At 39.9% G+C, this 18748-nt stretch overlaps 1 protein-coding gene and 2 non-coding genes across 3 annotated transcripts; 1 reads left to right on the top strand and 2 right to left on the bottom strand.

Annotated features, from left to right (window-relative positions):
- The first annotated feature begins 110 nt into the window (after window positions 1-110).
- LOC111211188 (GDSL esterase/lipase At3g43550-like) lies at window positions 111-9303 on the top strand. The gene is made up of 3 exons (XM_048767700.1): window positions 111-240; window positions 334-464; window positions 9124-9303. Exons 1-3 carry the CDS (start codon window positions 111-113, stop codon window positions 9301-9303), a joined length of 441 nt encoding a protein of 146 aa, XP_048623657.1.
- LOC125593644 lies at window positions 4252-4358 on the bottom strand. Its single transcript, XR_007329544.1, has one exon. It is a non-coding gene; the product is annotated as a small nucleolar RNA R71 (small nucleolar RNA).
- Window positions 9304-15137: 5834 nt separating the features above from the next.
- On the bottom strand, window positions 15138-15244 carry LOC125593643. The gene has a single exon (XR_007329543.1). It is a non-coding gene; the product is annotated as a small nucleolar RNA R71 (small nucleolar RNA).
- Window positions 15245-18748: the final 3504 nt, after the last annotated feature.

Below are 18748 nucleotides of genomic sequence, written 5' to 3'. Positions count from 1 at the left end.
AGCTTTAAATGTTATGGCTCGCTTTGGTACTAATAGCCGTTAAAACTGATGCAGCAAAGCAAGATAACAATGCAACAATCCCAGCACTAATAGTTTTTGGAGATTCCATAATGGATACTGGTAATAACAATGGACTTCACACTATTCTAAAATGCAACTTTCCTCCCTACGGCAAGGACTTTCCCGGCGGCTATGCCACTGGAAGATTTTCTGATGGAAGAGTTCCCTCTGATCTAATTGGTAACGATTCAAATTATTTTTGTTTACATTTGCTAATAGAAATCTTCTAGCTATTTTAATGACACTTTTTGTTTTTAACCAATTGTCTTTCAGCGGAGAAGTTGGGATTGACTAAAACATTGCCAGCATATATGAGCCCAAATTTGAAGCCAGAAGATCTTCTTCAAGGTGTAACATTTGCATCTGGGGGAACTGGTTACGATCCATTAACGGCTAAGATGATGGTACGTTATAATATATTTTCATCGTCAACGTTAGCTTCATATTATAAACTAATACATTTTATATTTTTTTTTGTTATTTTGTAGTCTGTAATATCAGTGTGGGATCAACTAACATATTTCAAACAATACATAGCAACCATCAAGCAACATTTTGGAGAAGAAAAAGCCCAAAATATCTTGGACCATAGTTTTTTTCTTGTGGTTTCTAGTAGCAATGATCTTGCTCACACGTTTCTAGCTCAATCTTATAAATATGATCGTACTTCTTATGCTAACTTTTTGGCTGATTCAGCAGCTAAGTTCGTACGAGTAAGTATCTTAAACTGATATATAAATCAAATATAAATTCATATTTTAAACTAAATAATTATCGTATATGTAATATATAGGAATTACATAAGCTTGGAGCTCGAAAAATTGGAGTATTTAGCGCAGTGCCTGTTGGATGTGTACCACTTCAAAGAACAATGTTCGGAGGCTTATTTACAAGAAGATGTAATAAGCCTTTAAACAATATGGCAAAACAATTCAACGCTAGACTTTCTCCAGCACTGGATTCTCTAGATAAAGAATTAGATGGTGTTATCTTCTACATTAATGTTTATGATACTCTTTTAGACATTATCCAAAACCCTGAAAAATACGGTGAGTTCATCTTACAAATACAACTATATAATTTTTCTATTTTATAACATTAACTAATTTATAAGTCTCATTCTCTTTCAGGTTTTGAGGTAGCTGATAGAGGATGTTGCGGTAAAGGCACTGTTGCAATATCTTATTTGTGTAACTCACTGAACCCATTCACATGTTCTAATTCTTCTGCGTATGTATTCTGGGATAGCTACCATCCGACTGAAAGAGCTTATCAAGTTATTGTTGACAAGTTACTCGACAAATACTTGAGCAAGATCTATTGATGTTGATCATCTAAATTAAACCTATTTATATCATTGTGTCTTGTTGGCTTTCTTTATCTATGTATTCTTTTATTTTTCTTTTTTTTATTTTCTTTTCTATATGTATTCACTCTTTATATTTTCAAGGTATTATGCCACTTTTACTCATTATACTTTTCTTTAACTTCAAGACTCCTTTATAAATGACTCATTAACATATGAAAGAAGCACTAGTAAAGCACAAATTAAAAGCTTTTGGGGTTATTTCTTAAGTAATTGAACTTAATAGATCATTATGTTAGATGTTGTTGTTGTTTTGATATTACGACATTGGTTCCTCGTTCTCTCAGCATGTGGAATAAAAACGTAAGTACTTATGTTTTCTCATAGAGGTGAAGAGTATCAGCGGGGAAACTCATCTCCCTGACCTCTTCGGCAAGAATCCAAGGGAGGTGTGCAACACTATGAAACCTAAATCCGCCATTGTTAAATCTAGAACTGAGGATTTTATTAGAACATATGGATGTAAATTTGGTTATTGGAGGATCATGATAGGTAGTCAATCATAAGATCAAAATTGGGCAAGATGTTTTTAGCAATCAAGAAGATTCTGCGAAAAAAAGAAACCTAAAGAGTACAAGAGAGCAGTGTAAAGAACAGAAAGACTGGCAAAAAGAAATGCTATGTTTTTACAAAGATTAGACTCATGTTCCAAGCTGAATTGAATTTCTTGCTATATAATCATTTATGTGGCCTAAGTGTTGCTAGAGATTCTAGGTTATCAAAAAATATTGGTAAAGAACCGCTTACGTTGCTGATATTCCGTATTTTTAACGGTTTTAAACTCGTTTTGGAGCAATTAAATGGTCGGTTTTAATTAATGTTTTGGTCTATTTGATGCGTTTTGGTGTTCTTAAGTGTAATATGCAGGTTACTAGATAGCTTGAAAGAAAAGAACGCATTCGGGATTTATTCAGAAGCAAGATGGACCGAACAATGGACCGAATGAAGTATTGATCGCACAGAGCACGAGATCGACCGATCCGGGATACTTGGATCGACCGATCCCAGGCTTTCATACACGCGACCGATCCGAGCCATGGGGATCGACCGATCTCAGGCGCTACGGGCTCCACACGCACAAACGAGCTTTTCACTCCTTTTTACCCACTCCCCTCAATAATTCACAGAGGAACTCGACTTTGGAGACTCAGAAAAGACCAGGGGGCGACCAAGGAGGAGATTTACAAGTTCTATAGAGAGATTTGAGTGTTTTGTACTTGTTTTGGTGTGATTTGTGAAGATTTGTAAAGGAGTTCATCTCAAAACCATTTGGAGAAGATCTTCTGAACCTTTACTCTGTTTTAATACAATCTTATCATGTTTTCTTCATCAAAATCGTTTTGTTCTTGCTTAGTTATGTGTGAGTAGTCATCTAGTTGGGTTTAGGGGTTCTCATAGGGGATTTCTTGATGTTTTGATCCATAAAACGTGTGTAGACTAAGGGATTACGTTTTGGTTCTTCATCTAATGGATTTCTTACTGCTTGAACTGAATTGATCACTTAGTTCATGATTTAGATTGTTTGATGCACCGAAAGTGATTGTTTGAACTTCCGAAAATACTTTAGATGAGCAAAGTGTCCTTAACCCTCGGAAGTTGATGTTATTGCGCTTTGTGAACATATTGAACCTGTTCTTAATGCTTGTTTAGAAATTGAAACTCAGCGGAAGTTAGTGTGGAGATTTCTATAACATAGAGAATTAGCGCTACGGAAGTAGGTTAATTCTAATATCGTGTTTGAGTTCTAGACGGTTCTTAATATATCCCTGTGTCTTCCATTAATTGTATCTTGATTAAAAAGAAATCCCTGAGAATTCCCAATGCCCAACGTTTGTTTTAAAATAGTTTTCAAATCGTTTAAATCATCTTTTTACACTTGTTTATGCTTTGTGACACTAGAGAAAATTAAATAAAAACCAACAAAAATATATCTTGTTTCGCTGTAGCTATTAACTTGTCTGCAACTCTACGTGTGATCATCGGTCCCTGTGGATTCGATCCCGTATTACTACTGCGTACTTTACTGTGCACTTGCAGTTAGATAATCGGGTTAAAACTCGAGACATCAAGTTTTTGGCGCCGTTGCCGGGGACCATTTGGTCACCCTAGAGTTAATGATCAGTTTAAGACTATAGCATTTTCTTTATTTTGTCTAATGTTTCTGTCTTTCTCTTTCTGTTTGTGTTTTCAGGTGAATGAGCGGATTTCATACTAGAAGCAAAGGATCATCGAATTTAATACCTTTGGAGTTAGAGCTCGGCCGCCTAGAGAGACAAGTGAAAAAGAAAAGACTTGAGTCCGCTGAAGAGGTTGAAATGGCTGAACACCAAGAAGACCAATTTCAGGACAACCCGCAAAATCCAATTCCTGTAAATGAACGAGAAGGCAACAATGCTGGTGATAATCAGCAGGCTGGTGTAGCTGCAAGACAACAGGCTGGAGACTATGGCATGCCTAGGATGACGCTTGCACATTATGATACACCAGATGCATTCTATGCCGATCGTTCTGGGATTCGCCCACCTCCCATTGAGAGAAGAGACTTTGAGATCAAGACTGGTCTCATTAATTTGGTGGAGAAAAATCCGTTTCATGGAAACCCGTCTGAGGACCCGATGTATCACTTGGAGCATTTTGAGCGAGTCTGTGACACCAGCAGACATAATGGAGTTCCTCAAGGCGCTTTGAAATGCAGGTTGTTCCCGTTTTCCTTAGCTGATAAAGCTATCAGATGGTTAAAGTCCATCCCTCCAGGATCTCTTACTACATGGGAAGAGACAAGAGCTGCTTTTCTACAGCATTTCTTCACCAAGTCAAGGTCCACATATCTGAGAAGCAGAATTGGAAGCTTTCAGCAACTTGATTCAGAAAGCTTTCATGAGGCTTGGGAGCGTTTCAAGGAGTACACACAGGACTGCCCTCACCATGGCTACACTGATGTGAGTTTGCTGAACATTTTCTATAATGGAGTTCATGAAGAGAGTCAAGATGCCATGGACACAGCAAGTAATGGTGATTTCATGACCAAGACTGTTGAAGAAGCTTACACCTTGTTGAACAACCTGTCATCCAGCAAAGCAAACCGCAAGTCAAGGTTTGATACCAGCCAGAAGGGTGTTGGTTATGAATCCAAGAAGATAGATGAGCTGAATGCCAAGATTGAGATGCTTCTCAAGAGAGATCAGAAATCTGTGAAATTTGTGGAGGAGCAAGGCTATCGTTCCTCACAAGAAGCTGTTGGTGATGATTCAAGTGATATGCAGGCTGATGTGAACTACATTGGTGGTCAAGGAAACTACAACAGAGGCTACAATCAGAACCTTGGGTGGAATCAAAATCAGCAAAATAATCTGTCTTACCGGAGCAACAATGTGGAGAATCCACAACATCAGTCCTACCCTCAGGCAGGAAACAGGCAGAACCAGAATCAGAACCAGAGTGTGTTCAACCAAGGATTTCAGAACAGAAATCAATATCAGGGGAACAACTCGGGCAACTCAGGATTTCAGCAAAGGCAGCAGTACAACAACTATCAGAATCAAGGAAATGCCTCTTCGTCACAGCCTTCTCAGGATAACGAAATTAAGAAGATGCTGCAAATGGTGCTAGAAGGTCAGAAGAATAGCACTGCAGAGATAAACACCAAGGTGGATAACATGTATGGAGAGCTTAATGGGAAGTTCGAAGCTTTGAACACCCATTTGAAAGTTTTGGAAAAGCAAGTTGCTCAAACCGCCTCCAGCAGCAGAACAGCACCTGGATTTCTACCAGGGAAGTCAGAGACGAATCCCAAGGAGTTTGTGAATGCTATAACACTTAGGAGTGGAAAAACGATTGAGGAATCGAAAGAGAAAGAGATCGACCGATCTCAAGAACAGATCGACCGATCCAAGGGGAAGGAGATCGACCGATCCGGTCCATCTGGATCGACCGATCCCGTGTCGACGAAGCCAAATTCCTCTGAACCTGAAGAGGTGTATGTGGCGCCTCCTGCTTATGTTCCTAAGGCTCCATACCCATCCAGACCAAGGCAGAAGATCAAAGAACGTGAGTACGAGAAGCTAAAGAACCTTGTTGGGGAGTTACATGTGAGATTGCCATTTGTTGAAGCGGTGAAGATGGTACCTTCTCTTAAAAGGTACATGAAGGAGATTCTTACCGATAAGATGAGCCTAGAGCGGGGTGTGTTGATGCTCAATGAGGAGTGTAGCGCAGTTCTACAAAATGTCATGCCTAAAAAGCGTGAAGATCCCGGAGCATTTGTTCTACCATGCCGCATTGGATCACTTACTTTTGAGAAGAGTCTCTGCGATCTGGGTTCAGGAGTGAGCCTAATGCCTTTCTCTGTCTCTGAGAGGCTAGGCATGACGAACTACAAACCTACAAGGATCTCCTTGGTCCTTGCTGACCGATCAGTGCGAAGACCAGTCGGTGTACTAGAGAACATCCCTGTTGGTGTTGGAAAGGGATACGTGCTTACCGATTTTGTAGTTCTGGAGCTGGAAGAGGAACCTAAAGATCCTCTCATTTTGGGCAGACCGTTTTTAGCTACTGCTGGAGCCATGATTGATGTACAGAATGGGCATATAGACTTACGTCTAGGAGACATGGCGATGAGATACAATGTGGAGAAGGTGCTGAAAAATCCGACTATTGATGGACAGACTTTCTGGGTTGATACATTGACTGAACTGGTGGAGGAAATGGATGAAGAGTTGCACACTGATGATCCTCTACAAGTCGCATTGACCCAAAGGGAGAGTGAGTTCGGGTTCATGAACCAAGAAGTGGTTGGATTTTCTGAGATTTTGGATTCAGCCTCACCGATTGAGAAGCATGTCGCCTATGTCAGCCTTGAAGACTCAGGCACCGATAAAACCGTCAAACCGTCATCCTCCCAACCAGATTGGAGTGAGGAGAATGCTCCAAAGGTGGAACTTAAAGCCCTCCCAGCTGGGCTGAGGTATGCATTCTTGGGACCGAATTCCACATATCCTGTTATTATTTGTGCTAACCTGAATAATGTGGAGACCGCTTTGCTTCTTTCAAAATTGCGAAAGTATAGAAAAGCATTGGGGTACTCTTTGGATGATATTACAGGTATTTCTCCAGATCTTTGCATGCACAAGATTCACTTGGAGGATGAGTCAAAGACGTCCATAGAGCACCAGCGAAGACTGAATCCCAAACTGATGGAAGTTGTGAAAAAGGAGATTCTAAAGCTGTTGAGTGCAGGGGTGATCTACCCAATTTCAGACAGCACTTGGGTGAGCCCGGTTCATGTGGTTCCTAAGAAGGGTGGCATCACTGTCATCACAAATGAGAAAGCTGAGCTGATTCCTACCAGAACAGTCACAGGGCATAGGATGTGCATTGACTACAGGAAGCTAAACTCAGCCACAAGGAAGGACCACTTCCCACTTCCTTTCATTGACCAGATGCTGGAAAGACTAGCCAACCACCCCTACTACTGTTTTCTCGATGGCTACTCCGGGTTCTTTCAGATACCCATTCATCCAGACGACCAAGAGAAGACAACATTCACCTGTCCATACGGTACTTTTGCCTACAGGAGAATGCCTTTCGGATTGTGCAATGCTCCTGCCACTTTCCAGAGATGCATGATGTCGATCTTTACTGATCTTATTGAGGACATTATGGAGGTTTTTATGGACGATTTCTCAGTCTACGGTTCTTCATTTAGCGACTGCCTTGCTAATCTGTGCAAGGTGCTGGAAAGATGTGAGGAGAAGAACTTGGTGTTAAATTGGGAGAAGTGTCATTTCATGGTGAAAGATGGCATTGTTTTGGGTCACAGGATATCAGAGCAGGGTATCGAGGTTGACAAAGCAAAGATTGAAGTTATGACCAGCCTACAGCCTCCCAGGACAGTGAGGGATATTCGGAGTTTTCTGGGACATGCCGGTTTCTACAGGAGGTTTATCAAAGACTTCTCTATGATAGCGAGGCCACTCACCCGTCTGCTGTGCAAAGAAGCGAAGTTTGTTTTTGATGCTGACTGCCTCGCTGCGTTTCAGATTCTCAAGAAGTCTCTAGTCAGTGCTCCCATTGTGCAGCCACCAGATTGGGACTTGCCATTTGAAATAATGTGTGACGCAAGTGATTACGCGATTGGAGCTGTTTTGGGGCAGAGAAAAGACAAGAAACTCCATGTGATCTATTATGCCAGCCGAACGCTTGATGATGCTCAAATCAAGTATGCTACCACTGAGAAGGAGTTGCTGGCAGTAGTTTATGCTTTCGAGAAGTTCAGGTCCTATTTGGTGGGCTCGAAAGTAATTGTGCACACAGATCATGCAGCCTTGAAGTACCTGATGACGAAAAAAGATGCTAAACCGAGACTCTTAAGGTGGATCTTACTCCTACAGGAGTTTGATATTGAGATCAGAGACAAGAGAGGAGCAGAAAATGGAGTGGCAGATCATCTTTCCCGAATGAGAGTGGAAGCTGAAACACCACTGGATGATACATTACCCGAGGAGAATGTCTATGTGATCACCTTGCTGGAGGATGAGTATTTGGATCAGGCTGATTGCTGTGCCATGAGACAAATTCAGGATGATCTCCCATGGTTTGCAGACTTTGCAAACTACCTATGTGCTGGAATTGAACCACCGAACCTGAAGGGATATGAGAGGAAGAAGTTCATGAGAGATGTGAACCACTATTACTGGGATGATCCCTTCCTCTACAAGAGATGCTCAGATGGTTTATTCAGGAGATGCGTTCTGGAGAATGAGATGCAAGGGATTCTTTTCCACTGCCACAGCTCAGAATACGCAGGCCATTTTGCAACATTCAAGACGGTTTCTAAGGTCCTGCAGGCTGGTTACTGGTGGCCTACACTTTTCAGAGACGCCCATGAGTTTGTCTCAAAGTGTGATGCATGTCAGCGGAAGGGTAACATCAGTAAGAGAAATGAGATGCCCCAAAATTTCATCCTTGAAGTTGAAGTTTTTGATGTATGGGGAATTGATTTTATGGGCCCTTTCCCATCTTCTTATGGAAATGAGTACATCTTGGTTGCGGTTGATTATGTCTCCAAGTGGGTGGAAGCAGTAGCCAGCAAGACAAATGACTCTAGTGTTGTCAAGAAAATGTTCAAGACAGTCATTTTTCCAAGATTCGGGATCCCGAGAGTGGTTATTAGTGATGGAGGCTCTCACTTCATCAACAAGACGTTCGATAAACTGCTGAAGAAACATGGAGTAAAGCATAAGGTAGCTACACCTTATCATCCTCAGACAAGTGGGCAGGTTGAAATATCGAACCGAGAAATCAAGGGAATTTTGGAGAAGGCTGTAGGCAAAACAAGGAAAGACTGGGCTGTGAAGCTTGATGACGCCTTATGGGCGTATAGAACCGCCTACAAGACTCCCTTGGGCACCACTCCTTTTAATCTGGTCTATGGAAAGTCTTGTCACCTACCTGTGGAATTGGAGTACAGTGGTTTTTGGGCAACGAAGTTGATGAACTTCGACATTAAAACCGCTGCAGAAAGGAGGATGGTTCAGTTGAACGAGCTGGACGAGATTCGGTTGAACGCCTATGAGAACACCAAAATCTACAAGGAAAGAACTAAGGCGTGGCATGACAGAAAGATAATCCCGAGAGACTTCGCTGCTGGAGACAAAGTCCTTCTGTTCAACTCTAGACTCAAGCTATTTCCTGGAAAGCTTAAGTCTCGTTGGTCCGGACCTTTCACCATCACAGACGTTAGACCTTATGGAGCTGTTGTCTTGGAAGACAATGGGAGGAAGTTCACAGTCATTGGGCAGAGGCTGAAACCTTACTTCACAGATGCAAAACCCGAAGAAGGAACCAACATTCCTTTAACGGAACCCGATCTCGCCTAAGGACAACAAAATAGTCAGGCTCGCGACTTTAAACAAGCGCTGACTGGGAGGCAACCCACATGGTTTGATTTTCTTTCTCTTTTGTGATTATATTTTCTTGTGTGAATTGATTTTTGGTTGTGTTTTTAGATGATTTTTAGGCATGTATCACGATCAGGCATAGATCGATCGATCCACGACACTAAGATAGGTCGATCCACGTCAAAGATCGCTCGATCGGGGATACTAAGATCGGTCGATCCAAGTCAAAGATCGGTCGATCCGACTCGTATGGATCGGTCGATCCAAGGTAAGTATTGACCGGTTTGATTTCACTTAGTTTAAACCGGAAAACACCCATACAAACACCCACATCTCGAAAATGTCGATCAAAACACCTACAATTTCATCTCCTTCTCCTCTCAAACTCTCTCAAACCTCTCAAGAACACCCAAAATCGATTTTCATCATTTCTCAACCGATTTTTGTAATTCTTGGTGCTAAACTCATTAGTTTTTCGAGCTCTATCCATTTCTACCATCAGTTTTCATCAAGACACAGGTATGACTCTCTAAATTGGGAATCAAAAATCGCCCTAGGTTTAGATTTAGGGGAATCTCCGAATTCTAAATGGAATAGCATCTAGAATGGTTTATTTGTGATGATTATACTCATGGGTTACCTAGATTGCCAATTTTTAGGATGAATTGCGATTTTGCCAAAAAAAAAAAAAAAAAAAAAAAAAAATTTGGAGTTTAATTGAAAAACGAAAATGGGAATGGAGTGTGATATGTTATCTTGAGTTTTGAGAAGAGATGTGTGCTAAATTTTTACATGTTTAGGATGTTGATCAGAAATGATTATATAAGAGTGTTTTTCTATATGTCTCTTACTTGGGTTTTGATGAATCAATTTTGCAGATAATGCCTAAGAGACAGAAGAACCAGGGTGAGCGTGAGAGTTCCTCGGTACAGACTGCTAGGCTCAGCACAAAGGGCAGGTTCCGAAAGACGGATAGGTCTCATCCTGCGAATCGAGAGATAACCCAGCAGTGGGATATACATGATGATGATTTCTATGAGCAGATGAGGGGAGTGGAAATATGTCCGTCGCGTTTCGCTCACAGAGACACTACAGATGCATTGGGGATAACCGAGGATATTGAAGCCTTGTTCGAGAAGATTGGCCTGGGGTACATCTTCGATCTCCACTGTGATTGCTATGCTGATTTGACCAGGCAGTTCCTCGCATCAGCCCGCCTCTACCATCCTGACGAGGACAACCCGGTAGCTGATAAGGCGATGTTCTCCTTCATTGTGAACAGGCAGTTCCACTCCATGACCATCTTTCAGCTGTGCGACGTCTTTGGGTTCGGGAAAGGACGTCAATCTTGTGTTCCTGACTTCCCGGAACACAATGATTTCTGGACATTCATCGCTTCAGGAAACTTCATCTCTCGAGAGGCCAAGCAAGCTAGGATTCGTAGCCCTGTTCTGCGATATGCAGTGAGAGTGATCAGCAGTGTTATCTATGGGAAGACGGAACCCGCTGCAGTGACAAAAGATGAGCTAGCTCTTCTGTTCATTGGGGCTGGACACCTATGGCCTCAAGGCGCGGACATTACCTATGTTAGCGGGAAGGACATAAACATAGGAGCTGTGATCGCGGAGAAGCTTGCGTACTTCAAAGTTTCAGATACGAAGAGATGTGGGTTTGGAGCGGTTATCACACAGATCTTAAGGCATTGTGGAGTGTTTCTTCCACCTGTTGACAGAGTGGTGGATAAGAAGGGGATGTATCAGACCTTTTTCGACATGAGAGCACTCATTAGCAGCCACTACCTCACCGGCCCTTGGCGAGGAAGCATCGACAAGTCCGCCCCTCATATCTACCAGTTCCAGAACCAACAAGGGAGAGAGCAATTTGTCAAGCTACCCGATACCGCCATCACCGAGCTGACTGATCCAGGTGCCCTCACATTTCTACCACCGCCCCCATCTCTCTGCACCAGACCCGCGACACTGAAGAAGAAAGGAGTCGCATCATCATCGACACACCAGCAGGCACCACATGATGATATAGAGGAGGAACCTGAAGATGAGGAAAGTCTTTTCCCCACGGATTTCACTCCGTATATGCTGCCACCAGCACCTCCCGCTACTGCATCCGCTGCTGAGATCAACGCTTGGTCCATCAAGAGCCATCAAACCAACAACTCCATACTGCTGAAGATGTGGAAGGGAATCTGCAACATTAAGAAGGGATGCGCATCACAGCCAGCTGTTTCTGGAGATAGCGATGACGACTCAGGCGCTCACGACACCGCTGCTGGACCTGAGGCAGCGGAGGACTCTGATGATGATGGAGCCTTGGAGAGGCGCTCCAAGAGGCGTACTGACCGCAACGCCTGATCGGTAATCTCTCTTGGAATTACATTCACCCCGAGACGGTGTGAAGTAAGTCTGGGGGAGGATGCTACTTATGTACCATATTGCTTTTATTTCTTTTATTTTCTTTGTGTTTTTAAAAAAAAAAAAAAAAAAAAAAAAAAAAAAAACTCTCTACGTATTTTTCTCAGACCCTGTGATGATTATTAGACTATTTCCTTGTGTGTTGTGCATTACATTTCATATTGACCATTTTTCAGGACTGTTAGCGCAGACAAACCGAGGAACCACTTGACCAAGCAACCTCTCTTTAAATCTTTTATCAAGTCTCGGTGAATTGTAATCGATTCAACTATTTTTGACCATTAATGAATTTAATTTCTTTTGACCAGGAATCAACATCAGGAAACGGTACACCATATACACATTCAGGATTTTCTTTACCACATTTTACCACTCTTTAATAATCCTGAATGGCCAGACTCATCAATAGTTTGGTACCTCACCTACACCTTACCCTTTTATTTCATCTCCATGCATTCTTACACACTGATCATATGTGCATACATGTGCAAAAACAATGGAGAGATTAGGGTAGACATGGTTCATCCGACTGCTTAGGTAGGATCGGAACATTTAGGTGGTTAGACACGGACCTGTGTGTCTAGAGGTGTAAATAGAAAAATTGGGTGTTGTAAGTGTGTGATTGCATCGCAGTGTATATATTCGATTTCGGTTTGTATAAATTTTCGTTCTAAAAAAAAAAAAAAAAAAATAAAAATATATATATATAAAAAAAAAAAAAAAATAATAAAAAAAAAAAAAAAAAAAAGAGTTCATGTTTATATCTCATTCAGTAGATTTGATTTAGACATTTTATTTTTATTTTGTGTACTAGAGATGATGCTTTGTTTTAATTTGGGGTTAGAGTTTGAGATTTGTTGGGTTTTGATCATTTGAGACTTGAGCAGTTCGAAAACATGGTTATCAATATACTCGGTCTCTCCAGCGATTTTGCATAATGTTTTGCATTTTTTTTTTTTTTTTTTTGATATCGCTGATACCCACAAACACTTGAGCCTCACCTAATTAAACACTAAAACAGCCTCCCAAACACCGAGCCCGTTAAACCTGATGGAGATATCTTTGGTGGAAAGGTCACGCCCTTTTTAATGAATGTAAAGAGTTGATTACTTGAAACTGAGACTTGCAGGTCTGAAATATGGAAAGGTTTGCGCGGTCTTGGTGGGGATTTGGAATGAATGCCTTGACAGTCTCTGATTTAAGTGGTTAGCGAAATCACAAGGTAAGGTCTACTGAGGGTTAGTGAGCTCCCAAATTTTAATCCTCTTTACTTGAGGACAAGCAAAGATTCAAGTCTGGGGGAGTTGATATTCCGTGTTTTTAACGGTTTTAAACTCGTTTTGGAGCAATTAAATGGTCGGTTTTAATTAATGTTTTGGTCTATTTGATGCGTTTTGGTGTTCTTAAGTGTAATATGCAGGTTACTAGATAGCTTGAAAGAAAAGAACGCATTCGGGATTTATTCAGAAGCAAGATGGACCGAACAATGGACCGAATGAAGTATTGATCGCACAGGGCACGAGATCGACCGATCCGGGATACTTGGATCGACCGATCCCAGGCTTTCATACACGAGATCGACCGATCCGAGCCATGGGGATCGACCGATCTCAGGCGCTACGGGCTCCACATGCACAAACGAGCTTTTCACTCCTTTTTACCCACTCCCCTCAATAATTCACAGAGGAACTCGACTTTGGAGACTCAGAAAAGACCAGGGGGCGACCAAGGAGGAGATTTACAAGTTCTAGAGAGAGATTTGAGTGTTTTGTACTTGTTTTGGTGTGATTTGTGAAGATTTGTAAAGGAGTTCATCTCAAAACCATTTGGAGAAGATCTTCTGAACCTTTACTCTGTTTTAATACAATCTTATCATGTTTTCTTCATCAAAATCGTTTTGTTCTTGCTTAGTTATGTGTGAGTAGTCATCTAGTTGGGTTTAGGGGTTCTCATAAGGGATTTCTTGATGTTTTGATCCATAAAACGTGTGTAGACTAAGGGATTACGTTTTGGTTCTTCATCTAATGGATTTCTTACTGCTTGAACTGAATTGATCACTTAGTTCATGATATTAGATTGTTTGATGCACCGAAAGTGATTGTTTGAACTTCCGAAAATACTTTAGATGAGCAAAGTGTCCTTAACCCTCGGAAGTTGATGTTATTGCGCTTTGTGAACATATTGAACCTGTTCTTAATGCTTGTTTAGAAATTGAAACTCAGCGGAAGTTAGTGTGGAGATTTCTATAACATAGAGAATTAGCGCTACGGAAGTAGGTTAATTCTAATATCGTGTTTGAGTTCTAGACGGTTCTTAATATATCCCTGTCTCTTCCATTAATTGTATCTTGATTAAAAAGAAATCTCTGAGAATTCCCAATGCCCAACGTTTGTTTTAAAATAGTTTTCAAATCGTTTAAATCATCTTTTTACAACTTGTTTATGCTTTGTGACACTAGAGAAAATTAAATAAAAACCAACAAAAATATATCTTGTTTCGCTGTAGCTATTAACTTGTCTGCAACTCTACGTGTGATCATCGGTCCCTGTGGATTCGATCCCGTATTACTACTGCGTACTTTACTGTGCACTTGCAGTTAGATAATCGGGTAAAAACTCAAGACATCAAGTTTTTGGCGCCGTTGCCGGGGACCATTTGGTCACCCTAGAGTTAATGATCAGTTTAAGACTATAGCATTTTCTTTATTTTGTCTAATGCTTCTGTCTTTCTCTTTTTGTTTGTGTTTTCAGGTGAATGAGCGGATTTCATACTAGAAGCAAAGGATCATCGAATTTAATACCTTTGGAGTTAGAGCTCGGCCGCCTAGAGAGACAAGTGAAAAAGAAAAGACTTGAGTCCGCTGAAGAGGTTGAAATGGCTGAACACCAAGAAGATCAATTTCAGGACAACCCGCAAAATCCAATTCCTGTAAATGAACGAGAAGGCAACAATGCCGGTGATAATCAGCAGGCTGGTGTAGCTGCAAGACAACAAGCTGGAGACTATGGCATGCCTAGGATGACGCTTGCACATTATGATACACCAGATGCATTCTATGCCGATCGTTCTGGGATTCGCCCACCTCCCATTGAGAGAAGAGACTTTGAGATCAAGACTGGTCTCATTAATTTGGTGGAGAAAAATCCGTTTCATGGAAACCCGTCTGAGGACCCGATGTATCACTTGGAGCATTTTGAGCGAGTCTGTGACACCAGCAGACATAATGGAGTTCCCCAAGGCGCTTTGAAATGCAGATTGTTCCCGTTTTCCTTAGCTGATAAAGCTATCAGATGGTTAAAGTCCATCCCTCCAGGATCTCTTACTACATGGGAAGAGACAAGAGCTGCTTTTCTACAGCATTTCTTCACCAAGTCAAGGTCCACATATCTGAGAAGCAGAATTGGAAGCTTTCAGCAACTTGATTCAGAAAGCTTTCATGAGGCTTGGGAGCGTTTCAAGGAGTACACACAGGACTGCCCTCACCATGGCTACACTGATGTGAGTTTGCTGAACATTTTCTATAATGGAGTTCATGAAGAGAGTCAAGATGCCATGGACACAGCAAGTAATGGTGATTTCATGACCAAGACTGTTGAAGAAGCTTACACCTTGTTGAACAACCTGTCATCCAGCAAAGCAAACCGCAATCGCACTAAGAAAATCCTTCAAATTTATTTTAGACAAAAATTTGCATATGATATTAGAGTTTATGGCCTTACATCAAACATAACAAGTCTTAACTTAAAGTAAGGCAATGCAGTGAATCTTCTACACTACTGATATGAAATAAGTTTAAACTTAAGTAGTTGTAGTACTTTACGGTCAATCAAATCTCTAGGTAATTTCAATTACTAAGAATGCAAGCTATACAACTCAATCTTAGTGCAATTAGTGAATTTAAATTGATAAGTAACAAGATTTAAACTAAGCAATGCAATATCTATAGCTTTCAATAAATTCTTCAAAGGAGAACCCATGGGCTAAGACAATTGATCCAAGACAATCAATTTCCAAGTCAAGGTGTTAACTTTAAGCAATCACAAGTTTCTATAGGCATAGAACACTAATAAAGATCAATCATTTCCGAAGATAGAGATCCCTATGCAATCATAAGCTAAACATCAATTCCCATTGGTTCAAATCATTCAAGCATGAATTATGTTCAAGACTATTAACCATCTAGCAATCATAACATCAAATCCTTTGGTTATTCAAGTTAGAGTAATATTAAGTTCAGTCAAGCATTTTAATAAACACTTTCGGTGCATAAAATAACTTAATATCAAGATGAGAGTGATCAAGTCAAATGAAACATTAAGAACACTTAATAAGCATAAAAACAAGTACATATAACATTAAACACCTTAACTCTTTACTAATCACCCTAGATCTACCTAACCCATGGATTCAAAAGGAGTCTACTCACTAATCACTATGTTTAACCTTAAACCCATGATAGATTCAAGATTAATCATGCTAAGAAGATGATATAAACTCAAATCACTCAAAGAAAGATATATTAAAATACTAAAAATTCAAGCTTTCACCAAAGTAGAAGAATATTTTGGGAGAAAACAAGATAATCCCAAATTTATGCCTAAAAAGTATTTATAGAAGGCTAAAACTCGAGCTGGGTTAACCCAATAAACATGGGCTAACCCATGAAAATATAGGTCTTTTTCTCAATAGTGAAAAGATGAGGTCGCTACAGTGGGTCGCTATGCTCATATCGACTTGTCTTGGCCGCTACGACACTTGGGAGATTCAGAAGTCTTGATTCCATAGCAACCTTGTGAAGTTTCTATGGTGCAACGATGTGGAAGGTGCTCCGAAATTAGCGGCTTCTCTGAACCGATATAACACTACCGCTACGGTACTTAGGACGTGTCTCAGGTTTCCGTCTCTATCTTCTGTAGCGACCAGCATTTACCGCTACGCCTGGCCGCTACGATCCTTCAACGACTCTTCTACACTCTTAAGACACCAAACACTCTTTTGGCCACAAAATTCATCATGAAGCTCTCTCGAACACCTGATGACTAATGCATGATAAGGCAAACCTAAATATGTATAAATCCTATTATAAGAGATCAAAATATACAAGAATGGATGATTAAAACAATGTAAATATGCAAAATATTAACTACGCTAAAAAAAATTTTGAAACACAAATTAATTTCATTATCACTAAACTTTTTTGGTTACAAGAAAAGGGAATACACTACAATACAAAAAGGCAGTGTCTGTGATTGAATACACAACAATACAAAAAGGCAGTGTATGTAATTGAGTTTAACCGGACTTTTACTCATTTTAAATAACGTGGCAATTTTGTTGGGCATATAATAGAACTAGGGGGTGTTCGCGCTTCGAGCGGAATATTGTTTTATTATTTTTAAATATGATTTTTTTTGGATTATGTGATTATGTGGATGATGTGATTATTTGTGAAGAGCATTATTTTGTGTTTTATTGTGTTACGTAGTAGTAGATAATAAGTTAATATATTATGTGTATGTCTTTTTAATAATGTGTTGTTGTGTGTATAATATTACTTATTAGAGGTGAAGTGAACTTCTGATGTAAAACATATTGAATTTCAATAACTTTGCATTTAGGCATTTGTTGATTTTAAGATTAACGGCGTCAAAATTGTATTTTAATTTTTCACATTACTTTTTTCAGATGTTTTTTGCACTCTCCCCATATTTTATCCTTGAACCGTCACCATCTATATATTTCGTTTACCTTTCCAATGTGCAGAGTTTCTCACCATCACTGAGAAAAGACTTACCTCCGTGCTCTTGTTTTTCCTCACCTTCTTCTTCTGTGAGATTATCTGGTATTTGTTATAGATCACTCATATTAGTTCCATGTTGTGCGGTTGTTTCTTACGGAGTTGTAGGTTATTTCAGTTAATATTGGTAATTTTTTCCTTAGATTTTGGCTAATGTTAGAAACTACATCTCGTTGGGTAAAGTTAGAGTTTAGCTGTCTTTCTCGTCGTTGGTTTACCGTCGCTAGTCTCTGTTGTCTTGGGTTGGTTTTTGGTGATCAGACTTTTATACTCTTTTTCATAGTTCGAGGATGGCTCCCCAATTTGTTGATTTCATTTCGTCTCCGTTTATCTCTTTATTCTCTCATCTCGTTGCACCTTAATAGCTGATCACGTCTCTGGTGACTCTCTCTTTCGCCATATTTTCTACTCCAGGGTTGGATAGTGTTTCTCTCTATGTATGCTTGGAATGTTGTTATGGTTTCAAGCTTGAGCTCTGATTTCTCGGTGGTTGGCTTCCATTCCTCCCCACTCATGTTGTTTATCTTTTTCTCATGCGTCTCTTTGTGTAGGTGTGCAGAGTTAGTCTTTCAAAGCTTTGGTTTCTTCTATTCAGACCTTTGTGATGCTTTGTTGGCATGGACGCCTTTATGTGCTTGTTTAGTTTGTGATGTGCTTCTTACCTCTTAGGTGGTGGTTGTGCTTCCGGTGCTTTAGGCATGTGTCTTCTTGTTTCGTGGTAACTTTGTTCATCCGATGATTATTCTTTCTCTAACCCATTTTTTTTTCTTTTTGTGCAGGTGCTTGATCGCGATCCTTTGTGTTCTGAAGATTGTTTTGTCTCATATTTTATCATTTTACCTTTTTCTGACATATGTTTGTTCTAATCAAGACATTCTATGGTAAGATGAGATAGATTAGTCTTCTTTGTTGATATATTTTCAGCTCCAAACATTTATTAAGTTGGTGTTACTATGGTATTATTCTTTTTCTCTATGATTGTGGAAGTCTTAAGTTTAGATTATGTATTGCACTCTAGTTTCTTCTTATTAGTTTAGTCATTTTGTATTTTTAATAGTTAAATAAATATATAATTTGTAAATAAAATAATAAAAATGATAAAATTAATAAGATAACAAAATATGTTATTTTTAGTTGTGAATAAATTAAATATTTAAAATAAATTTTTATTATTTTATTTATTTTTTTATTCATCTTG

The sequence above is a fragment of the Brassica napus genome, chromosome C9, assembly GCF_020379485.1.
Source record: "Brassica napus cultivar Da-Ae chromosome C9, Da-Ae, whole genome shotgun sequence".
In the NCBI taxonomy this organism is placed as follows: domain Eukaryota; kingdom Viridiplantae; phylum Streptophyta; class Magnoliopsida; order Brassicales; family Brassicaceae; genus Brassica; species Brassica napus.
This window is presented reverse-complemented; position numbering and strand designations above follow the sequence as displayed.

What these genes read in the sequence shown, in the direction of transcription:
- LOC111211188 (XM_048767700.1), top strand. Translation starts at nt 111, where the DNA reads ATGGATACTGGTAATAACAATGGACTTCACACTATTCTAAAATGCAAC. An exon ending in AGTTCCCTCTGATCTAATTG is followed by an intron (nt 241 to 333) that starts GTAACGATTCAA and finishes ATTGTCTTTCAG; the next exon opens with CGGAGAAGTTGGGATTGACT. An exon ending in CATTAACGGCTAAGATGATG is followed by an intron (nt 465 to 9,123) that starts GTACGTTATAAT and finishes TTTCCTGGAAAG; the next exon opens with CTTAAGTCTCGTTGGTCCGG.